At 47.8% G+C, this 21,737-nt stretch overlaps 3 protein-coding genes and 1 non-coding gene across 4 annotated transcripts; 2 read left to right on the forward strand and 2 right to left on the reverse strand.

Annotated features, from left to right (window-relative positions):
• Positions 1-1,947: 1,947 nt before the first annotated feature.
• On the reverse strand, positions 1,948-3,906 carry Pdw03_6774 (Reverse transcriptase, putative; the record flags this gene model as incomplete). The annotated part of the gene is made up of 1 exon (XM_066101447.1): positions 1,948-3,906. The coding sequence occupies one exon, from the start codon at positions 3,904-3,906 to the stop codon at positions 1,948-1,950; it is 1,959 nt and encodes a 652-aa protein (XP_065956530.1).
• Positions 3,907-9,364: 5,458 nt separating this feature from the next.
• Pdw03_6775 (Homeobox transcription factor, putative) lies at positions 9,365-10,428 on the forward strand (the record flags this gene model as incomplete). The annotated part of the gene is made up of 3 exons (XM_066101448.1): positions 9,365-9,469; positions 9,538-10,215; positions 10,282-10,428. 3 exons carry the CDS (start codon positions 9,365-9,367, stop codon positions 10,426-10,428), a joined length of 930 nt encoding a protein of 309 aa, XP_065956531.1.
• Positions 10,429-15,955: 5,527 nt separating this feature from the next.
• On the forward strand, positions 15,956-16,027 carry Pdw03_tRNA72. The gene has a single exon. It is a non-coding gene; the product is annotated as a tRNA-Arg (tRNA).
• Positions 16,028-16,731: 704 nt separating this feature from the next.
• On the reverse strand, positions 16,732-20,253 carry Pdw03_6776 (uncharacterized protein; the record flags this gene model as incomplete). Its single annotated transcript, XM_066101449.1, has 1 exon — positions 16,732-20,253. One exon carries the CDS (start codon positions 20,251-20,253, stop codon positions 16,732-16,734), a length of 3,522 nt encoding a protein of 1,173 aa, XP_065956532.1.
• Positions 20,254-21,737: the final 1,484 nt, after the last annotated feature.

The raw sequence follows: 21,737 nt of genomic DNA on the forward strand, positions 1-21,737 counted from the left end.
TTCTAGTACTTCGGGATGTAAGGAATGCTTTCACCCAAGGTGCGAGCTGACCGAGTCCCCTTTTGCGGAGGTTGTAGAGTAACCTTTCGTGAGAAACGTTATCGTACGCTCCGGATACATCAAGTAGTAGCATGCTTGCTATCTTGCCTTTCCCCCAAGCTCTTCGTATCCGGCCGATGATCGACTGGATAGCATGGTCGACTGAGATTCCCTTCCTCCCGCCGAAATGGGTATCCGGAAGCAATTTGTATGTTTCCACTGCGTAGCTAATTCGTCGGGCAACCACTGCCTCGAGGAACTTGCCGAGTGTATTAAGAAGCGCAACTGGCCGGTATGACTTCGCAAGCTGGTAGTCACGCTTACCAGCCTTACGTAGTACCACTGTAATCGATTTCTGGAAGTGTGTTGGGTTGGTACCAAGCCGTATGCACGCGTTGTAAATTCGAGAGATGGTGTCGAGTACTGTCGGTATCTCAATAAGCTTATGCCATAGGGAGTTCGGAAGGCCGTCCTCTCCTGGCGCTTTGTCTGGTGGCGATGCTTTGACTGCCTGTTTGATCTCTTGGTGTGTGATCTCTGGGAAGCGGATTGGCCCTCGATTGATCTCCGTCGGATCATGGTTGATCACCTTCGAATCGATGTCAGAGAGATCTGCCGGTGGCGGTACTGGGAAGAAAGCTTGCTGGAAAGCAGCTGCTTTCTCTTCGACTGTCTCGGCTAGTCCCCCTGGTATCTTGATTGACGGCGTGACCCCCTGGTCATATGCCCCCTGCCGATTTCTTGCCCATTTGCTCATCCTCCACATACCGCCAGGACCCTCCTCGATAACCTCCTGTACCTTACGGCGGTGGTATCGACGGAGCGCGATCTTGATCAGCCGGGTCTTCCGGTTTCGTGCTGCTTTGTATAGCTCTTTGTCGTAAGGGTCCCCTGTCCGTTCGTGTCGACGGCGGAGCTGTCGAACTTCTTTGACTGCTTCCTGACACTCTGGTGTGAAGCTGGGATTTGCCCACTGCGAAGGGATCGCCCATGGTGTAGAGATATCGACTGCGTCGTTGATGATTTGGATGAATGCTTGGCACTCAGCCTCCACATCGTCGGCTGTTGTGAGGTTTTGGGGGTTGGTGGTGGTATTGGTGGTGGTGGTATTATTCGTGTTGGTGGTGGTGTTGGTGAGTTGTCGCTCGATGAATTCTATCAGCTTCTTGTCGTCTGTGGCCTTCCAGTTTCTCCTCTTTGGTGGTTCGTATGGCGGGGTATCGATGTCGATTGTTGTCACTACTGGGTAGTGATCCGACCCATGATCGGTACCGACCTGGCATTCAACCACCCTCTCTGCTAGTGTGTTACTGACAAAGGTGAGATCTAGGACCGATGCCTGCTCGTTTCTTCGCCATGTCGGTGATCCAGTCTCTGTCGTCAGTGACAGATTATGAATCCCCGCGATATCTAAAAGTCTCTCTGCTGCTGCGGTCGCTTTCGCTTTGGAACCTATTCCACTCCACGTTGGGTGGTGTAGGTTCATGTCCCCGATCAGGATATGTTCTGCGTATGGTCTCTGGGCAAGCTCTCTATTGAGCTTTTCCACCGTTTCACCATCGTCGTTGTTATATATGTTATGCATAAAGAGGTCTGTCCACCCATCTAGATGGTTCCTCCGCAGTTTCAGCAGCTGGTATCCTTTCGACACCGTCTTGCATGACCAGGAACCTGGATCGATCCGTTTCGACACGAACAGACAGACCCTGGCTCGTTCACCTTCCAACTCCTTCGGGAAGACTAGTTGGTGGGTGGCCTTGTTTGGGTAGTGGGTTGTTGTTGATTGAGAGTTGATCCAGGGTTCCTGAACCGCAATCACATCCGCTTTCTGGACTGCTTTGTCTGACAGAAATGAGGCCATGACTGGATGGGCGTTGTGTGCATTGTATTGAATTATTTGGAAGTAATTCATTGAGATGTGGTGGTGTTGTTGGTGTCTGTTCCTGGATCATCACTGTGCTCCGACGCATCATGGAACTCCTCTTCCGCATCTTCGTCGATTTCAGCAACTTTGTGTCGTACCAGTTGGTATCGCCGAGTCGTTCGGGGTTGTTCATCCATAACGTAGTCCTCCGCCATATCATCAGCTGGTGCTGTCATCCTCCTCTTCTTATATGACGTCTGGAGCTGTTTCTCCGGATCTGTCATGAACTGCATAGTCTCTTGGTTCTGTGACCTCAAAGAGCGAGCCGACTGGCTTACTGCTGAGGCAGTTTCAGCGAGCTCCTCTGGTATGATAGGTAGATCGTCATCCTCCGACGTTCTCGATCTAGTTCGCATCACATGGCTGGGCTCCTTTCTTCGTTGGGGCTTCTCCACCCCAACCTTTGTATACATCCTCCGAATTTCTTTTGTCGGATGCGATGCGTTCTCTGTCGGATGAGGTGCGTTCTCTGTCGGATGCGATGCGATCACCGTCCGATTCGATGTAGGTGCTGCCCGATATATCGTCGTGCGCTGTGCAGTTTGCTGCGGCGCGTGGATTGGGGTATCGAGTCCCTGTTGGGACTGGGAGGTAGTGGTACTACCCTTCGTAGTCTCCCTTTGCCGGAAGTGGAGTGGCACACGATGGAATAGAGGGCTGTTAGCCAGTGCTAGTCTTGCCCCTTCTTTCGCTGCTGTTCTTACTTCGCATGCGTCGCTCGTTGGCCTATGGCCTCCGCCACAATTGGCGCATTTCACTTCGACGTCCCCTTGCTTAGCACACTCCCAGGTCGGGTGTTGCTTCGCACAGTGGCCGCACTGGTATTCGTTTAGACACTGTGAGTGTACATGTCCTGGTTTCTGACATTTCAGGCATAATTTCGAACGGCCTTCTCGGCAGAAGCGGGTAGTCTGGTGCACTTGGTGCTGCCAGAGCGTACCCTGCGTGATCGCCTGGTTTGCAACCACCGGGTCGGTGAATTCAATGATGATAGAGCCTTCACGACGCTTGCCAGGTTTTACTAGCCAGCCAAGGTGGAGGATTTCAACCTGGGTATCACCCCATGAGTGGCTGTTTTGGCGTACCAGCTCCTTCGCCATCCCCGCCATCGACTCCTGTGTCAACAGCATCGTCTTCGTATCGATACCGCGCGCTACTACCCCCCATGTCGGCTTCCTAACATGTGCTGCTGGGCCGAATGATTTCAACCAGCCGTCAGCATGCTTTCGTAGCAACTCCGCACCGGAAGCGCTATTCGCCGTCATCTTCACATCCCCAGAGGGGAGAACCTTCGCCGCTAAGAAGTGGCAGCCACCACCAAGGGGGGCACTGGCTTTCCTCCGGGCGGCTTGCTCCCGTGTCCTCTCAGCCTGCTCGACGATCTCCCTTGGTGTCCGCCGGCGGAGGGTTTCGCGGGTGTCGCTGTCACGAATCTTGACGATAATCTCTCGATCTTCGCGGAGCTCAGCTGGCGAAACTCCGATCGAGGATGATCCATTGCTTGTCGGGAGAGATGGGGGGGGGCCGGAGCCGGTCCCTTGTCCCCATTTCTGGAGCCGTGCCCAGAAGGCTGCCGAGTCGTTCGAATTGCTTGTTTGTGTGGACGGTGTCGTTGCTGTTGCTTTGATCGCCGTCGTAGCTTTTTCGATGCTATCCATACGCTGGTCGAGTCGGTTGAGTGCCTGTTGCACCTTTTCCATGACCTGAACCTGCGGTTTGTCCCCCTTCAGGGAGTTCAGTGCGTATTGCTCGACGGATTTCACAAAGTTGATAATATATATCTCACCTCTTCCGTCATTTTCCATTGTGTTCAGCACCTCTCTAGCACTCTGAGCGAGCTCCTCCATGGTACTAAAGTGGTTCCGTGGTTTCTTGGGGGGTGCCTTTGAAAACTCTGTTTCAGGGGGCGAATTTGGTTTTCTTCCACCACCGGCGACAGCCATCCTTCAATTCCTATAAAATAGGATCAAAAGATAGAGCCGGAAGTTAGAAAGAATTTGAACTAATTTTGAGAGCCTGTAGGCCCTTGGTTGGCGAGATAGAACAAAAATTGAATCTGGGCAAAAAGAGTTGTTTTTCTCATACACCTTTCTTCCCGAACAACTCACTGTCAAAAATATCACAAATGAATTGAACCTAGACCTCCTCCCCATCACAATTTCTGCAAACATTTTGACTCCAACATCCGGTGCTTCCTCGTCCAGACCTCCTCTTCGGTGCCGATATCACAGTACAAGAAGGTCAAGAACTCTGGGATAGGCTTAAAGAAATTTCGAGTCGAGTGGGATCCGAAAGCCCCTCAACACATGCGCTAAACCAATGAGTATCGAGCGTTAAGAATAAGTGCAAATACTCCCATTGCTCTCTACCAAGGGTCATAGCCATAGACGGAAGGGGAAAATGTCCATAGTTACGTTACTGAAATCAGGTGGCGCTTGCTCCGGGTGAGAGGTCCAACCGTGCTTTTTGTTGGCCGTTTCTACGCCGAGCACAGGATCACGGGGTAGAAATTCAGTTGCTTGTTATGTATATTGCCGAGGTACAAGTATTGCATCCAACTACTGGCAGGTGAAGAAACAAAGCTGGGCAATATCTCGCCAACGGTACGCTGTATCACACGCCGCGGGCTAGAGATTTCTCTCCCATGGCGAGATGGAGAGACGTTCTACAACTGTGGAAGCAATACCCGAAAGGAAACCAGTTACAGGCACAGGAAGAAAGATATTGGAAGCTAAGACCACCTTCCGAGGTTCCTGCAGCGATCCATTTGACGGGGTCCAATTCGTATGGCTTTCGGCTTTCTTCGGCCCTGATTTTGCGATGTCGGAAAGATCAAAGAGAGTCTGCCGCATCCAACTACGATCATGGCAGCATCCTTGGTGATACAGTCAACGCAACGAGAGTTGCTGGGAAGAACCTCACCACTCTGACAAGTATGGATGCAACGCCGCAACCTTGCACATTCGTGCTTCCCGTAGACTGGAAACGATCCAGGCATGCAAGCACGAGAACTTATTTATTTCGCCCTCGCATCATTTGGCCCGTAAATTGACAGCTGGCCCGTTTACTACATCTCTCTCAAAGAGTCTCCAGAGTTGGGACCATTGCATATACATTTCAAACAGATGCTCAAAACTTTCTTCAAGTTTGGGTGACTTGCTTAGCACCTGTGATCCATCCGTTCCGTCTTCCTCGTTATTATGCACTCATCAAAGGCCTTCTGGTTCAAAAATGGAGCGAGTGCTATTCACGACGGGGACATATGGGTTGCCCGTGTCACCTATAATATTGCACTAAGAAGTAGGAGGAAGTGATCTTTCTGACATCTCACATGGCATCGAAGTCTTTCCTAAACGAGCAATATGACGAGATCTAGGCTCAAACTTTAGCCGAGCAGAAAGAAGACAAAGAAACATAATACTAATCGACACGGTCTCGAGCACCCAGTCAGGCACTAATGCATACTCCACCGATCCATCACCCGAGCTCCCGTCTGTTGCTACGTCTTTCACCTTCCAACAAGTCAAATCAATCCCTGGGGGATCTGAATTCTACTTCTGGACCCTACCTGACTGCATTACCCGTTCAAGAAAGAGACGTCTGACATCGACGTCATTAAAAAGGGCATGGCCCCATCTAAACCCCAAAAAGGATGGACTGGACCCATAGAAAAAAAAAAAAAGTCTTGCATGTCACCTCGCATGACGGTGAGGGATTGGTGGCCTTGTCACGAACTATACCCTTGGCACACCTGAATCGTGCATGAACATTCCTACCGTGACACGAGTCTATGTTGTTTTAGGCAGCCAAATTAGCAATCATTCGGATTGTACAGATCTTAACCAAGTACAGGCCAGAGGAATATGCACCTACTAACGAGAACGATATGTAAGATAGGGTTGGCTTTATGCAGAAAGTTCTTTTGAGATGCTTTTAGGTAGCATTGTTGTGTTACTATAGGCTATGGAGCACTAGAACCCATCTAGTTTACCGCTATGGACCTCACAAGTAATTTTACTCCCATCTCAAATCGCAGATGGAAAGAAGAAAAGAGGAGTAGGCCCTTCTTTTGACCGTTCATAAAAGAGAGACGTGATTCTAGAAGGAATTCTTCGTGATTGAGTCTCTATGGAATCGAAGCTCACATGTCAGACTGCGTAAAAATTAGGTTGGACACGCAAAATTGGATCAACAAAGATCTCTAAGATTCCCCCCAAACATTTCGAAAATTAAAATCTGTAAATAGTTCATTACTTAAATTGTTAAATAACCAAATGAATTAGACCAGGAAAATCCCTGGTTGACCCAAGAACCGGGAAACGGAAATGATGAATTACTGCATCCATAGACCAGGAATGTGTTTCCACCGATCTGGAGCAATTCCTCCGACGCTAGGGTCTACGGGTCTAAAAGTGTATGCAAGAGGCCAAAACTATGTGTCCCCCCTCTCCAAATTCCCCTTTTAATGGCAGAGTTTTGAGAGGACCAATTACCCGCATTTTGGACCAGTCATTTTCCCAATACCTGGTTGCCTGCGAGATCCGATGATCTGCATTCCTTCATGCACGATCTCTGAACTCGTGGATGGGGCCCATGAACATGGCAGGACGATTGTGATTTCAATTCCTTTCTATTCCTTTTTTTCTCTTTGTTAGCTTGTGAGGACTCGAATTGAGAATTTTGATGAAACCTGGACGTTCCGATTATTCCGAGTTTCAGCTGAGACCCCAAAACGATTCACTTAGCTAATCAGGTTGAAGACCCAGAAAGACACTCATTTGATGATCACCTCTACGGCGCTCTGTTCGCTATTGGGGCCCAATGAGGAGAGAATTTGAGGGACTCCAGTTTCTACTTATTCGGGTCTCCCAGAGCTTAAATTGTGCAAGACAAATCTTGCGAATCAAAATTCAGTCTCGGGAGATCCAAAGCTCCGAGGCTGACTCCATTTTCGGCAATTAATAATTAATTCTCTGTTTTAATTTCAGATTGGAAGAGATCTTCCTTTTTGATGGGTGGATCGAATTTTATGCAATACGGGGGGGGGGGCAGAGAACATCCGACATACCTTAGGGCCCGAGGTGACTGCGGTGCTAATTTCGGTTCTTAAACTTCGAAATAAACTCGGGTGTCAGACGGGTTATTATAGGGGTGATAATATAGGGCTAGACTCCGTGTTCAAGATTGACAACGTATTCAATCTGATCGTATTCTGACCCTTTTCCTTAGAGCACATTGTACAGGATTCACCAGGAACATCTCCAATCACTGAAAAATCGAAAAAGAAAGAAACTCCATTACTACGACTTGATTGGCTGACTGGCACTGGGCTGGATCATACTCAACTTGCGTCTAATCCAGGGATCTCTCGACATGACACATTATTGAATTGTCAGAATGTGACTAGTTTCTAAAGCGGGTCTGTTAGTGCAATGTGTTGCGTCAAGCTGAGAAACATCAGAATACGGAGTACGGAGTACTCCGTATTCTCGATTTACACCGTGTGGACGCGATACGCGAGGCAATGATCCTACGACCCCAGTTAGCGCAAATTACTCCGTACTCCATTTGCGATCAGTGCCAAGCGAAATATCTCAAATGCGACACACCTGAGAGATATCATATGCGAGCATATCTTCACTCCAATCATATCAACAGCCACCAGCTCACCAACTCACGAGTGCATAATGTGAAAATAGGAGGAGAACAGGAATAAACTCACATCGGTTCGTCGGGTGATCCTTGATCTGACATTCGGAGACAGAAAATAAAACCCCCCAAAAAAAGCCCTAGACGCCACAAGCTCTCGAAGGAAGTGGAGATGTAAATTGAAGAACCCCCTAGACGATCTATCCCTGGAGACCAATACCAGCCCCTCTCCCTTTTGGCTTGGTCGATCAATCACCGTGCCCACCGATGAGAGGCTCTAGGCAATCTGCGATCGATTCGCGGCGTCACCTATGCGGTTTCTGATTCGTCTAAAGGAGATCCAGAACCTCTCTTTCTGTTGCACCCACCATCCGGGTTAAGCTCTCCTCGGAGCACGATCTTTTTGGGACCAGTGACAGCTCTTCTTGGAGCGGCGATCGTTTTCTTCGACTCGGTGTCTGTCTACTAGATCCACCTTGGACTCTTTTTTTTTTCTGGTTGCTTTTTTTAAACCATACGAGAGAGGCTTGGTTGATCTCTTCGGCCTACACCCTCCGGTTGTCTTTTCCTCTTCCATGGGAGTGGATGATACTTCCCTGTCTTCATTTTTGCCACGAACTACTCCTTCTGGAGTATCTCCAGATCCCTCACGAAAAAGCAATGTGGATCTGATTTGATTTGACATGGAATTCAATACAGAATACATGGTAATTAAGTTTTAGCCTGACTCAGGCACATAGGTGAAATTCCTCCCTTACTCCTGTCTACCATCTCCTCTTCCCCAACCGTTCTTACCAAATGGGGTTTTCTTTTCAATCGGTCGTTTATACACACTATCAATTTGTAGTATCCTGCTCCATCTGAATTCAGTTCGGTTTCAAAGGACCTTGGAAGATTTCGTTTTAAGGGATAAAATAGAAACTTTGGCCTATAAGTACTGGCATGAGGATCCCCAAATTTGACGTACACTAGTGAACCACATATACTTTTTTTTAAAAAAAAAATCCCCCCAAAAAAAGGAAAATTTTAATCTGATTTCAATGATCCTTTGAGAAATTCCTTTCACCCGAAATATCCAATCAAACCCCTGGAACTCCTAAAATACCTTTATGATGCCGGGGAGTTCATGAGATAGATCCTGACGCTAAGACTATATTTATATTCCATTGACAACCAAAGAGCCAACCTCAGGGAACCCGCACTTTCTCTTGATTTACGCCTTCTCCGCTATGCCCTAGACACGGAGCGCTGGTACTCCGACTCATGTACCCACCAAACCCACGATCGTCATTTTTCAGCCCCTGTTCTTGCTTTTCCATGGATGTGCAATAGCTGGATGGTTCTTTTTTTTTTTTTTTAATTATTTTAATACACATACTTAAATGTAGATTTTGGGCCATTTTTTTCAGTTGAAAATAATGTACGGGGCCCTGCATTATTTGGGAAACCGCATTTCCATCTTTGCCCTCATTCCCCAACCTTGCATATAATCTTGGCCTTTCTCATTTTTTGGGGGACCATGTCAACGTAAAATCAGCCTGCTTTCCTGGTGAGTGGTGCCTTGAACACTTTCGCTCCTCATCCCTTCCCCATTGATACCTTTTTTTTTTCTGGAGGGTCTATCTAAGAACTACAACCCAATTGATAGTCGATTCTGACTGCGTCCAGTATAGTTCTCTTGTCTTATGCAGTGTGAAACCCTCTGACTGTTGCGAACCCAATCATTCTTGTCTTTTCCCCAACACCTTGTCTATGTCACAGTCCCATGAGGTAGACGAAGATACCAATATGGCTATTTCGTATACAACCCAATCGTCAACCGGACACCCTCATCAAACCCTCCCCTCATTCCGCGAGGTAAGAGATAGAACCCCCAAACCCCCTTTCACTGAGACTACTTGACATCCATATCTAACACCTCCCAGCTCCTCCCTGCCCATCTCCACGATGAAATCGAATCAACCTCCCCATTCTACACTCCTCGCCACTCACAAGACCGCCCACTCTTAAGCCACGAGATGGCCGACCCCCGCTCAATCCCATATGGCAATCCATCCAACCAAATTCCCTACGACTCCCACCGCGAATATACAGTCTCCCGCAGCGCAGACCACCACATGCACCTACCCGAGACCGCATCCCGCGGTCCCAGCCCAATTCTGCCCCCAATCCGCGACCTGGATTCCATCCCCGGCCGCGCTTTGAACCCTTCCAGCAACGGGTTTCCCGAGCGAGTCCCACGCTCCGACCCCTTTGTCACGCAGGAATTCCGCCAGCCCGGGCCGGCTGGAGCAGCCATGTCCGCAGATCCGCGCGGCGAGCACTTTGTCCAGCCTACCTTGCATCCGCAGTCGCCGTTTGGGCACCATTCCATTGGCTACGCGGATGAGCAGATGTCGCCGCAGATGATGGGGCATGGCCAGGGGAACTTCGGGATTATGGGAGATCCAATCGACCCCAAGACGAAGCGGAGACGGGGGAATTTACCCAAGCCTGTCACTGACATTCTGAGGGCTTGGTTCCATGAGCATCTTGATCATCCATATCCTAGTGAAGAGGATAAGCAGATGTTTATGACTAGGACTGGGCTTTCAATTAGCCAGGTGAGCAGTCATCCTAATGGACCGGTAATTGGGTTGTGGTTCGCTAACTTCTCGTTTTGGTTCCAGATTAGTAACTGGTTCATTAATGCTCGGAGACGGCAGCTTCCTGCGCTGCGGAATCAAATGCGCAGTGGTGCGGATACGGAGTCTCAACGACAGTCGCCTTTTAGTGATGTCGATGGATCGGAGCGCATGCCTTCTCCTCATCACTAGAATGGCGATGAACCTGGACCTGGAGGTTCGGGTTTGATCACGGCCTATACATTTTTTTTTTCATGTTTACCCTTCAAAGGTATACGGCATTCGGAACGTTGGCGTTTCATTCAATTTACGATTGGGGAACTTCATATCCCTACCAATTACGAGTCACGGGGTCGAGGATACGGCGAGCTTGATAGACTGGCATTTTCTTTCTTTGATTTTCATCTTGTTTTTTTTGGTCACCCTTTCTCGCCTTCCAGGTCTCTAGGCTCACACTACATGATGCGTTGCCGTCTGGTACGGAGACTTTAGTCCGACATTATATTTTGATACCCTTTTATCTTTGGTCGCTTTTACCAAGCGGGACTTTGTTTGGTTGGAAATCAACAGGCAAAAGGGGTATATGACAAACTATGGCATTGGCAATTACCTTGGATCATTCCTGTGATTTGCTCTACTTGATGTTATTCTTTCCACTGCATGGAGTGTTTTGGACAAAATTCCACGAAAATTGCATTGCTAGGTGTTTAAAAGGATCTCTCGACTTTCAAATCTACACGAGACTTAATTTTTATTTTTATTATTTTTTTTTCTTTTCTGGTTACTCTTTTTGTTTCCAATATTTGTCATTTCTCTTTAAGCGCCATGCGAAACGTCCAGCAACATGGAGTCCGCAGCCAGATCTCAGCTGTCCACCGCGCAGCCCGTCTCCACTTCGTCTCCATCGACACTAACCTATCCATGTTCTTGCTCAATGCGCAAACGTGGGTCATATCTTACTTTCGGCTTGCAGTGCCATTTTTCAATTTTTTTTTTTTCTTTCGGTGCTGATGATGGTCCTCCACGGTCTTGCGAGCCTGGGGCTGGTATGGATATGACCAGAAGTAGTTGGACCTTTATTCGACCAATCCATTTTCTTTGGCCAGCTCCCTGAAGTCAGGAGTGGTTTCAGGTTGGAAGGGGACTCAACCGTGGTTTCAACTGTCCTTCCATTTCAAATTGATAGACCCGTAAGCTAGAAATTCTGTAACAGTACTCCGTGCTCCACCTGGAAATGTGTCAAGATCTCCATCACATTTTGGTTTCATGACGTCGACTTACCAATCATCAACTTTGTCCCATGGTCGAATAACCTTTCGTTCTCGTGGGGACCGGTTAGAACGGTATGATCGGTTCTGATATTACAACAAACAAATTTGCATTTTGAGTCTCACTCTTATAGGATGGTCAAGGTCCTAACTTCCAAGGGTTAAGGAATTCCAAATTGAACTGACAGCTACATGGAGCCTAACGTCACCTTCAGTTGGTCCCCAAGTCCACCATTCTACCTACCAATCTACCAATTTCACAGTGACCACTTTTAGGCCGAACTTCTGTTTACTTTGTCCCACGTGACGATCCGACTGCCAAAACGGGGTATATGCTCGGGGCTTTTTGGCCTTTGGCAACCCGTAGCATTTTTTGTGGCGATTTTACGAGGCTTCACGTTAACATGGAGCTGAACCTATCAATTATTCGCAATACTACTGAATCACAGATCGCTTCGTGTGGAATGTCGACTCTCATCTCGCCCCTTTAGGAGTTTCTGTGTAGTTTATCAGCCTCGGATTCTGTTCCGGCCCGAGACTGGATTGGGCGAAGTTGGGAACTGAGATAATGGGATTTTCTTGGAATCACATCACGCTACTAATATAACATATCGTACCTGCTGGTAGAGAGATTTGGATGTCTGCAGTTCGGCCTGTTTTCTGGATGTTTTGGGGGGGGGGGAGGGATCTATTTCCCGTCCTACACCTGATGACACCGAAAAACTTACTTGGCTGCAGATCTAAGACTTCGATACTGCCGAGTAAAAAAATTGAATCCTTTGCAGGGTTGGTTACAATTTACGATGGAGAGGGATTACCACCGCTTGGGAGTATGTACACATATCCATAGTTCAGACTCCAGTTAGGAGACTGCAACCCACTTCCGGGATAGTTGAATTCCTGTTGCAAAAATGATATCCAATGCGCATCCCACAAACGAAAAAAAAGAAAAGAAAAAAAAAAAAAGAGCGATCAGGGTTACATTTGACATCTATCTACTCCTTCTTCTGTAGGCTATAATACATGATTCTGCAAATAAGTAGATGGCAACAAGATGCACCCCTAGAAAACACGACGTGTCTCGACTCTATTAAAAGAACATCCCAACAAAAGCAAGCCTCACATACCCATCCTCTCAAGATTCAACAGATAGGATCTAGACGGACAGGGGGGAACCCCGTAACCTAGTCCCACAGCAGTGGGCAGCGGATATGCAAGCCATCAGTACAAGCCCCGGTATCCAGTGTATCCAGCAATTCGGACCATGACTGGCCGATCTAGAAAGCAAATACGCAAGAAAAGTCGTGCAGCATGCATTCAGATGGCTTTTGGTCGAGCTTGATCGAATCACGGTCCATGGAAATCTTCATCCCCCCCCCCCCCCCCCCCCCCCCCCCCCCCCGCCCCCTTACGGTTGGGTGCCTTCACAACCCTGGCTTGATCTCTGTCACTTGTCAACTGGTCCAAGACAAACCCCCAACCAAACCCCAGTTCTGCGCCCTACGCTTTCCGATCACGATCCCACCCTTGGTTTCCTCGCTGATGAAATTCCGATCGGGCACCCCCCACTACGGAGTAAGCCATTCGGGATCTAGAGACGTGCATCCGACGCATCATATGGCGGTGAAATCAGCGTCTGACACTTCGTTGTAATGCAAGTCCATAGGCACGTTTGGAGTCAGGTTACAACATAGATTAGTAGCGTGCATGTGCTCTGTTCCTCCGTGCGTCGCACATCAATGTCGGATACTACGTATATGAGTGTCCTCCTTTCTGCGCTGTCAGGAACGTTTAGCCCTCGATTGGGGGACGTGTGTGTCGATCGCAATAACGTCCCTGCTTGGTAAGGTGGGAGTATACGGAGTATACGGAGTCTGGGGAGTGGGCTTGATTCTGCCATCGGAGGTGTCAACTGCGGGATTTGTGAGCTGTCTCATGTCAGGATTTGGGTTGTGATGATCGTGCGTAGATCGATGGGGTAGGATCGTGTGAGGTTGGAGTCTCACCGTATCCCATCTATGCCGGAGAACTACTAGAACGAATCCGGAGAGTTTTCTGTTTAACTCAATGTACATTTGGGGAGTACTTTAATCGGATTACGGTATATACGGACCAGGAGAATAAATATATGTTGTGGTCTGACCTCGTTGGATTTCAGTCGCGTAGAAGTGAAAGTTGAAACCGAAAACGAAACCGAAACCCTCGACCCGCCTTGGCTCGTGTCAGACTATTTTTTTTTTTTATTTCGAATTCTTTTTTTTTTAAAAAAAAAAGAATATTCAAATTTTTGCTCCTCTCGCTAATGACTGGTGATCCCTGATCTCGGTTGGATCCCGTCCAAACTTCTTATACACACTATTGAATCTTGTCAGATTATTTTCCTTATTTTCCAGATAAAATGATCAAGAGACCCACCGTTCGATTCTTTGTCATGTACTAATAACCAATTGCGCCGCTTAGTCTGGCCGGGATGGCATTTTTGACATTTGTATCGCGTTGTTGGGTCTTCGCCCGGGGGTTAATTGATTGCAGAACTGCGATGTATTCGGTGGACGAGACTGCCGCTTGTCTTCTTGAATATACTAACCACGGCGTAAGAATATACCATTTACAGATCATTGTTCCAATCTTGTACGCAAGTGTATGGGGTCGCGAGCCGTGGGTGTGCTTATGGGTTCATAGAGATGTGAGGTTTTGGGTGCCGCCCAGAAACAGGTTCGATGCTGCTTATGAAGGGTGGTATGTTTAGCCTCGGGAAATTCATCTATGGACGTGATGGCGGTGTTGTATGTCGCCTGCCGCTATCGAGTACTCTGTATCAACCAGGCATCAACCGGATGCTTGTCTATTTAGAATCCAACCCCAACTAGCAATGATACACCCGGCACGGCTGTAACCGTTTTTGTGTTCCTGAGAATTATATATATCCATGGCATCAAGCCACATCTTCATCTGTGTGTCACAATCCTCCCCTGTCCATCATAGTTCTGCAAGGAAGCAAACAGCACATAAATATATCAGCTGGATTCTCAGTTGGTCCATTCGCACAAAACACACATGACCTAGGCCACTAAGTGGTGCGTGCTATACATGTGCAATGCCACGAAGAAGAGCAGATGGGAGTATTTGAGATGCTAGGCATCAGATATATCTGTCAATGGCTGTCAGTTCGGGGGTATCTCAGAGCTCTGCATCTTATGTAGGCACGCTAATGCACATTTGATGTAGTTAATTAGCACTAGACGGTTCTAATATGTAAGCATGGTATTCCACCTACCTTCTAGTAGATGGGTCCGTTCTAGTCGATTGCCTGTCTAGGAAACTCGGTCCGTTTGCACGCTAGTCATGCCCGACAGCCGGGATCTCTGCTTGGAGTTAGGGATTGTATCTGGGTGGTCTTCCTGTTGGTCCTGCCCTTACTGGTTCGATGCTGATGTGCAATATCTGAAGCTATCGGATATTCCAGATTCATACAGTTGGGATTTCCTCCTTGGTGACTACCAGGCTCCGTGGAGAAAATGTGCCTTGGAAGAAATCGGTCATGCACATTGAACTTGCTGCTTGCCTTTTCCTAAGGCTATGTCCGAAAATGGCTGAATCTTTCCGGACCACTGTACATAATCATTGGTCTTTTGTTAATCCCAGTTCATGTAGTAGTGTGGCAGAATAGCTCGGATTTCTTACCTACCCTTAAGCTAAAATGGGGTTCTTTCACAACTGCACGTTGTACGAAATTTCCCTCAAGCATTCTTCTGCCACGCTACATGGGGCTGTAGACCATTGAAAGAAGATCGTGTATGCGTCTCATCTGATTTTGTGTGATATCTAGGGCTCAATCGGGGTTCCCACGCAGGTCTAATGTGTCGCTGGACTCACCTGCTGCTATCATTTCGATCATTACTTTTGTTCCCACGTTCCTCTCGGGTTGCACCAACAGGATCCCGAATTTAGGTATCCATAGGAACCATCTTGACATTAATTTCCTGTTCGAACACGCACTGCACCACGTCTTCCACATGTAGCGCTCACACAACCTTTCTTGATTTCCATTGACAACGAGCCTTTTCAATTCAATACATTAAACCATATACGTACCCTTCCTAGCTCAATACTAAATTTCCCCAATACCAGCAACAGTTCGATTTTTCTCGAAGGCCACTAAATTCGTTTCCCTATTTTCATATTGCCATCGAGCTGATCGAAACATGTAACCAGATCAAGACCCAACCAACCCAATTTACCACAAAAAGCGCTAGACCGTAACTATAAAATCCAGTGATATAGGTGACAGTAGAATTACTCAACTCGACTCAAGATATCGACACCACAAGCATCGACTTTTGTATTAGGTATCAAGTCACGTGAATGACAAGCGGGTACAAGCGATGATAGGCGCGTCTAGATGTGTCCCACCACATGTCGCACCACCAGAGAAATCTTCACAACAACAAGGCCGGCTGGCCCAATGGCAAGGCGCTTGACTACGAATCAAGAGATTGCAGGTTCGATCCCTGCGTCGGTCACTCCTTTTTTTTCGTCTCGTTCTTATGTTACTTCGTAAATGCACACAACAGTGTCGCTGGTTAATGGGAGGTTTGGCGATGCTCTTTTTTTCCCTTAAGTTTTCTCGAGCATGTAATACACACCACAATGCCAAAGAAGAAAACCAAAGTATGAACCAGGTGGAAGGAGCAGAAAAGAGAGACAAGACGCTCGTGGTTCCGTGAAGATAGGAGTAGTGCGCAGCAGAAGTTGAATGACGAAAAGTGTCATATGCAAGGCCAATTGTTAAAAGACTGCGTAGAAACAGAGAAACTAAGGATCGGAAAGCAGTGATCATAAGCCAAGAGTAAATATCGAGTCTTCCAAACCTTCTTTCTCATCAGCTGCAATATGCACGTATAGACTGTGGACTGGGAGTTACAGATATCATCTAACGGCCCCGCAAGCGCTAAAGTGGGAATAAAATCTACCACAACTGCAGGCCATGCATCCATATACTCTTGATGCAAATACAATGATAGTATGTATGCAGGTAAAACAGTATTCAATTGGATGGACGGGGAGAGAGAGAAGGTGAGAGTGGAAGGAAGACTATCTAGTTGGTCTATCCTACATGTGATGCCTGAGGCATCCAACATCCCCCTCATAGACCATGTTCCATCAAACTCCCCGAATTCTGATTTTCATAGTAAAATCCTGCAAATCATGCATTTCAAATATGCATTTAAATCATGCCGATCAAACCAACAAAAGTCTCAAATTGCTCCTTTGCCAATGCTTTTGTAAAACCGTCAGCTGCGTTCTTCTTCGTGTCCACTCGTCTAATGTCCACATGTCCCTGTGCGACAGCATCCTTAACAAAGAACCATCGTAGATCGAGCCATCTATTCGCGGATTTGCCACCTTTCTTAGTGAGCAGCAATTGCGAATTGATATTGTCTGTATGAATCTCAATGGGACGCTGCTCTGGCAGCATAAACGAGCGAGCAATCTTGCCTAGCCACATTGCATCCCGAGTAGGTTGATCTAGTGCACACCATTCTGCGACAGTGGTCGAATTGGCAGTGATGGTTTGCTTCTTTGTAGTCCATATGACTGGAGAGCCGGCGAAGTACCATATACTTCCTTCGGTTGACTTGCTATCCTCCCAGTCCGCATGAGATGCGTCCACATGCGCATAGAATCGAAGTTCTGGCGTACGACCAAGTGTAATGCCAACGTCAGGCATATGTCTCAGGTACTTGACGACGTGTTGCATGGCGTGAAGGTCTTCAAATGTAGGGTTCGCCAAACGATGTTGCAAGCGAGTAACTGCGAAGCGAATGTCTGGCCTAGTCTTGACTGCTAGCCAGTTTAACATGCCGACAACTGATTGATATTGATCAAATGAATCGTCATCTAGCACATTGGATGCATTGGCAGGTGACTCTCTCCATGCGGCTGGCAATGGTGTATCCTTCCATCCAGAACCTGCATTTGCAGTACGTAGAACCTTCTGAATATAGGCTTCCTGAGACATAGTGATCGTGCAATTGTCATAGTCTCTGTGTAGTGCACAGTTCAGATACTGCTTTGGTTCTCCGAGGTCCTTCAAATCAGTAGGTACTCCGTTGACTAGCATTGATCCCGTATCATCGTTATCGTCATCTCCGGGTTGTGGAAAGCCAACATCACGAGATACCACTAGTTTCCTAGTAGCTGGATCCCATACTTTGTAAACATGACCACCGTCCCCCTCATAACCAACGAGCTTTCCTTTCCATGCTCTGGGTGCTGCTTTCCTAGCCTGAATCCTCTTAGGCTTCGGAATATGAACGTATGCAGTTGTTCCCCATGGTTTAAGGTGCTTCAAAGAAGGCTCTGCGTTTGGAATCTCGAGCTCTTGACGCCAATGTGTTAGCGGCGAGATCTTGGTTTTCGGATTGATCAGTCTGTTGTAGATGTAGATGGCTGTGTCTGTCGCATATGGCCACATCTCTTCCGTCATCTTTGCATCAATAATCATCGTTCTCTGGATGTCGTTGATATGTCCACCGAAGCGCTCCACAGTGCCATTTGGTTCAGCAGTGTATGGTGGTGTGATCTCGAAAGTCATACCATGCTTCTCACCCCATTTGATGAACTCTTTGAACTCTGTGCCACCATCCATTCGCCAGATGCCTGGGTATCTGCCAGTGAGCAATTTGATCTTTTCACAGAACGCAGTAAGCTTATAGTAGGCATCACTTTTGTTCTTCAACATGATTCCCTCGATCAGTCGAGATGCATCGTCGACGACTGGCAACCAGTAGTTCTCTCCATTTGGTCCGGTAGGCTTCATTGGTTGTGTATCTACGTGGAATTTCCATGCCACATCCTGCACCCTTGCCTGTGGTTGACGAGAAATTTTGAGCTTTGATTTACCTTGGAAACAGGCATCACAGTCGAAATGCTCCGAGCCGTATTGTTCATCATCACCTAGCTGTTCAGCATGTTGTAATGTGGAGGCAATTCGTGCTTTTCCAGCATGTCCGAGACGTCGGTGGATCTCGTACGCAGTCACTTTGTTCACGAATCCAATTTCTTCATCATCAGAATCGGAATCTATGTCAGATTTGACCTCATTGGGGTCATCGTCGTCTTTTGGACTGACAAGGTACGGGACACCAGTTGATGTATCTGCATACCCCACAATGTCACCCTCACCATTTGTGAGATACTTAGTACGTGTGTCATAAGAGATGTCTTGCTCTTCAAGAAGCTTTTGCATGCCTAATAGCTTGCCGTGTCCTCCTTGAGTATAGTAACCAGTTGTCATAAACGAGTGCGTCTTACCATTTCTCCCTGGCAGAGCAGTTCTCACAATGATTTGACCATGACCTAGCGTGACAACTCTATTGCCAGAGTAGTCTTTGTACGCATAGGCAGTGTCAGGATGATCCAGTTGGTATGTGTGAAAGTCTTCGATGTCATGCGTCAATGTCTTGTCAGATCCAGTGTCAAGCAACCAATCGTTCCTCCTATCAACAGAATTGGCAGCTGCAACAACCATATTGTTTTGTCCATCTTGACGTTGGGCTCTGTGGATTGCCTTTGAATAGGCCCAGAGGTTGCCGGACGGTTCCCACGAAACTGGAGGGTTCTCACTGAGATAGGCACATCTCTTCGCAGTGTGTGGTCCAAAGCCACAGAATGAGCACATGTTGTTGTCATCCTTTTGTGTGCCATTACGCATCTCATTTGCGTATTCATGAATGTCTTTGCCATCGGCAGGCTGCTTGCGAAGACCCTTCTTCTTCTTCTTTTTAGCAGTAGCTGTATCATCCTCGACGGCATTGGTATCTTTGTTGGATTGGGTGTTGTCGTCATTGTGACCGTTGTTGTTTTGACCACCTCGGCCACCTCGGTTTCCTCCACGACCACCTCTTCCATTGCCTCGGCCTCGGCCGGCATTGTTGTTGTAAGTAGCATTAGCGACACCTTCCATGTCAGCTGCTGCTTGAAGTGCTCTCCAGTACTCCTCCACCTTGTCGAGGGTGAGTTTCTTAGGCTCCAGACTTGCAACTTCCTCCCTAATGAACTGTACTTTCATGACTTCCAGTTCAATGTTTTGAAGAACTTGTGATAAGCCGTGTGATGGGTGTGGTGCTGCTTTGAATCTAGCTAGCACGTGGTACTGTCGCTGGTATTCCTCAATGTACTCGCTTGCCGAGTTGTAGTCCGATCGTTTCATCTTGTCGAACTTCCGCATCTCGATAAACGCTGTCTGCATCCGATCACTTCCTTGTGTCATTGACATGAGTTCGTCATACAGTTGATCGGCGTATTTAGGCATCTTGGACAGGTTGCGTAGTTTGTTCTGTAGGGTGACGTCGATCTGGTTGTACATCCAGCTAGCAACCAAGCGAGACCAGTACTTCCATCTTCCGAATGAAGTATGCGACTTGTGAGGTCTGGGAATGTTGCTGTCTAACAACCATTCCAATGCATATGGGATCAGCTGGTAAGCCAGTGCCTGTTTCCAACCACTTGGATCAGTGTCATTGTGTTCCAGTGTCCGAACTTTCTGGATTTTGGTCATTGCAATCGCTGGAAGACCATGTCCCTGATGGGGCGGTGTGTTGTCCTCATCCTCACTATCACTGTCATCCTGTGTGAATTGGATCGGATTGGTAAAGGACGGGATCTGGGGTTCCAATGGGTTGGTCGATGCATCAAGCGGGTGAGGGTTGGTGTCCCCCTCGTTGTCCGTCTCGGTGTCGGCCATGATTGGATGTTAAAGCTAAACGGAGCTTTTGCCGGCGGGGCTCGAAGGATTTCCTAGATGTTATTGGCTGGATCTGAATGTTGTGTCACACACAGAGGTGGGTCCACAGTGGGGTCAGATCGTCAAAAGTCTCCAGTTGAAAATGGCTTCAGAGAAAAGAGTTGCTAGTGGTCCAGCTAGCAGAAGAGGCTCATAACCTGATGCAAATACAATGATAGTATGTATGCAGGTAAAACAGTATTCAATTGGATGGACGGGGAGAGAGAGAAGGTGAGAGTGGAAGGAAGACTATCTAGTTGGTCTATCCTACATGTGATGCCTGAGGCATCCAACAACTCTCAACATGCATTTTCGGAAACTTCTAGACGATTGCTTAGCATGCGGTAAGCCTGGAACGTCACGGAACTTCTAAAGATAGATGAAACGTTTTTGACTTTGCTATAATACATAGGCTCATAGCAGGTATCGGTGCGTCGGGTTATTTTGTGCTAATGAGGAAAAATTGTACCAAAGAATACGTCCGAGCTTAAGTCTATATAACTAGATGTTGAACAAGAAAATCTTTGGCAAATCGATGTGCCGGCATCCGGCCCAATGGATTCCTACTCGTTTCGTCTCGTCAACAAAATAGTCGGCAATGATGACCATGCTGCGGAACTTGAGTGCTCAATCCAATGCCCGATACTGTTTTTCCATTACTCGACCACTGTTGCTGTCGTTGGTGCAAATGCCTTTATATTCGTTGACGGCAAAGAAAAGGAGTCTGGCATGGCCATCGGCATTCAAGCCGGACAGAAACTTTCCATCGGCACAGCCGCCAATGGTTCCCGGTTCCCGAGTTTACCTTGCCGTTCAAGGCGGCATTAAGATCCCTGGGGTTATACGCAGCCGCTCACAATTTCCAATCAGTCACCTCGGATGACACAATGGACGCGGCCTTCGCACTAGTGATCATCTCCCATTAGCACCTGTTGCAGAAGACAAACTTCCTATGCTACAGTCTTCAGTCCTTTCCCTGCCGGTACCCAAGAACCGTGAATCGGTCGTTGGCGCTATCCCTGGGCCACACGATAGTCCGACATATCTTCATTCACACAGAATGGGTTTCAGGAGCTGTCCAACGGCGAATGGGCTGTGCATTACAACAAAAGTCGCCTCGGAGTCCGTCTGACGGGTCCCCGTCCAAAGTGGGCTCGGCAAACCGGTGGGTGATGCTGGCCTGCATCCCTCGAACATCCACGATAGTCCTTATTCAACTGGAAACGTGAGCTTCACGGGCAAATAGGCAGTTGTTTTGACAGCAGATGGATCGAGATGTGAGGCTTCGTGGAAGGCCTTCACCAAGTACGCCAAGTCCCACGCCGAGCTTGAAATGTCGTCATCGGATTTTTTATGCAATTGCCGCGCGTTTGCGCCGGTCGCGGAGGCCGAGATGTGGAAGCTTGGTCAGATGCGGCCAGGCGATTGCCTTCGGTTTCACCGTA

This window comes from Penicillium digitatum, chromosome 2, assembly GCF_016767815.1.
Source record: "Penicillium digitatum chromosome 2, complete sequence".
In the NCBI taxonomy this organism is placed as follows: Eukaryota; Fungi; Ascomycota; class Eurotiomycetes; order Eurotiales; family Aspergillaceae; genus Penicillium; species Penicillium digitatum.